The sequence below is a fragment of the Galeopterus variegatus genome, unplaced genomic scaffold (genome assembly GCF_000696425.1).
Source record: "Galeopterus variegatus unplaced genomic scaffold, G_variegatus-3.0.2 Scaffold714, whole genome shotgun sequence".
In the NCBI taxonomy this organism is placed as follows: Eukaryota; Metazoa; Chordata; class Mammalia; order Dermoptera; family Cynocephalidae; genus Galeopterus; species Galeopterus variegatus.
In genome coordinates this window covers 503,543-506,071 of record NW_007726825.1, presented here as the reverse complement: position 1 = coordinate 506,071, position 2,529 = coordinate 503,543, and the positions used below count along the sequence as shown (strand labels likewise).

The 2,529-nt window shown below is 62.7% G+C and overlaps 1 protein-coding gene across 1 annotated transcript in view; it reads right to left on the bottom strand.

Annotated features, from left to right (window-relative positions):
• CYHR1 (cysteine/histidine-rich 1) overlaps nucleotides 1-2,316 on the bottom strand; it is a 15,206-nt gene extending 12,890 nt beyond the window's left edge. The window contains exons 1-2 of the mRNA XM_008571738.1: nucleotides 1,980-2,316; nucleotides 1,635-1,787 (exon numbers count right to left, since the gene is read on the bottom strand). Coding sequence (XP_008569960.1) covers nucleotides 1,635-1,787; nucleotides 1,980-2,072 — 246 coding nt within the window. The 5' untranslated portion in view covers nucleotides 2,073-2,316. The remainder of the gene's footprint in view (nucleotides 1-1,634; nucleotides 1,788-1,979) is intronic.
• Nucleotides 2,317-2,529: the final 213 nt, after the last annotated feature.

The following is a 2,529-nucleotide window of genomic DNA, read 5'->3' as shown; positions in this document are numbered from 1 at the left end:
CCGGCGCAGCCGCCATCTTTGTTTTCGCCGCGCGCTGCTCTCCCCTCGCCACCGCCCCCTCGTCCCCCCCGTCACGTGAGCTCCGCGCGGGGCCAATCGGAGCGCCGCTTGGGGCGAGACGGCGGGGCGGTCAGAACCAATGGGCGCGCGAGGGCCCGCCCTCTGCGGAAGGTGAGCAGGAAGGAGGCGGGGCTCGGTGCGACCCGCGGCGCGACGAGCACCTGGGGGCGGAGAAGCCGCGCGGGGGGCGACGCCCATATCCCCGCAAGTCAGCGGGAGCGGAAGGCAGTTCAGGACCCCCACGTCGGGGTGTGTCTTTTTCTTTGTCCCTCAAGACTGGGGCTTGCGTGCGCGGGGCTCTGGCCTGGCTTGTGGGAGCGGAAGGACATGAACGAAACCTTCTCCGGCCACCTCTCTTATGCCGGACCGGATGCGCTTCCATAACACGCAAGCAGAGGGACTGCGGGGGAGGGCGAAGGGGCGACTCCGGACGCCTAACCAGCCGTAGTCTCACTGCTCTACCCAACCCGGCTTCCTAACCCTGGGTTGGAAGCCGAAGAGGGGTCCACACGGAGGAAAGTGAGGGTCTTAGGGAACAGGCCTTGGCTTCCATGAGCCAAGGCTGGACAGCAAACAGGAGGAGGTCGAGTCAGCCCTGGGAAGGGACGTGTTTCTGGGAACCACTGTGGTACAGCCCTCCCCTGTCCCGCCCCCAGCCGTCAGCCCACGAAGGTCACTGTCTTGGAAGCCTTCCTGCGGGGCGGACAAGGATATCCGAAACCCCACCATGTCCCAGGAGAGCAAGGACCCAGGACTACGTCTTCTCATCCCAGGGGCCCTCTTGACAAAGGTGCCAGGAGGAAGCCAGGCTGCATGAGGCCCCACTAGAGTTCCAGCACATCCCTTCCTTTGCTTAAGGAAACCAGTTGCTGCTCTGTGGCCCTCGGGAAGTTCACTGATGGATCCCTCGATTCCTCTCAAGAATGGGCAGATTCCATACTCTTGCAGAATTCCTAAGGTTTATTGGAGATCAAGCTTCTCCCTGGACCCACAAACATGTCCAGCCCAGAATCAGCCCCCAAAATATGCCTAGGACCCCGTCCCCTTCTGGTCTAGGCAAGTCCCCACACATGGATTGAGAAGGGACAGCACCCAGATCCTCCCCCCTAACCAGTCAACCTGCAGCAAGCCCACTTCGGGAGGAAGTAGAATCTATCCCCAGGGGAGGAGGCCCCAGGAGCAGGCTGGTAGGAGAAGAGGTGGTAGCCAGGGCAGAAACCCTGCCTTGATGTGTGCAGCTGTCATTCCCACTGCATGTGCTGTGTGTGCAGGGCCCGGCAGTAGGCCCAACTGCCCACAGCCAGGGCCCAGCGACAGATGTCCTCCTTTGGCAGCAATAGCAGCTTGTCCTCCTCCAGGCGGCTCAGGAGGCCTGCTGCACCCAGGATCGTGCCCCCCCACATCCCATAAGTGTTGGCCGTGAACACGGCCACGATGAGGATGGTCACTGCAACCACCAATAGCACTGCCTGGCCAGCCACAGAGCGGCCCTCAGGGCCGAGGTGGTCACCAGCCACTGCCAGCACCATGCCTCCTCCCAGGAGCAGGTTGGCAGAAGAGCGGTCGCCATTCACCCAGTGGAAATCGAAGGCCAGAAGGGGCAGGCCGATGACGGTAGCCACCCAGGCTCCAGCAAGACAGTCTTCCTGTGTGCCCAGCCCTGGGGCCAACATGGTGGCAGCAGCCAAGGCCTGGAGCAGGAAGCCAGCGGCAGCCCCTCGACTTGCCTGTCAATGCAGGGAAGGGAGGATGTGGGAAAAAGATGCCAGGGGTCACCCCTTTAAACAGGAAATGGTTTGGAGCTCCGGTGGACACCTGGCCCCAGACTTACTTCCCACCACCCTCTCTGTGATCCAGGGAACTAGGTCTTCGGGGTTTGAGAACGGGGATACGTTCCTCCCCGGCCCCAGTGTACTCACCTGGGCAGTGCTCACAGCTGCATGCAGGGACACCACGCCCAACACCACCTGGGACAGGGCTGTGCTCCACTCACCCTCTGGCTTGGGGGTCATGGCACCTCGGACAGTAATGAATTTGAGGAGACAGAGAGGGAATCTTCAACTTTGGAAAGGAAGTAGACACAGAAGTCAGCGACCTATAGCCCTAAGGGCAGCTCTCCAGGACTCCCAAATTCCAGGGCCCCCATTTCTAGATGTTGGGATAGGTTCAGTCCTAAACTTTCCGGAGTCCTGAGGCCACTGGACACCTGTGGGGAAAGAAAACCCAGTTCGGACGCGGAAGAGAAGAGAAAGCGGTTCGGGGGTCTGGGCTGGGTAGGGATAATCCCTGCGGCCCTAGAGACTAAGTAGGGGCGCCGGGCCCGGAGGGGAGGGAGCGGCGGCCCGGCCTGGTCTCTGCGCTCGGGGAGGCGTCGTCCTTGGGCCCCGGTGCGGAAGGAGCGACCCCGCGCAGTTCCCGGGCGGTGCGGCCCGCACGCACCGGCCGGGACCCCGCCTCCTCGGCCCGGCC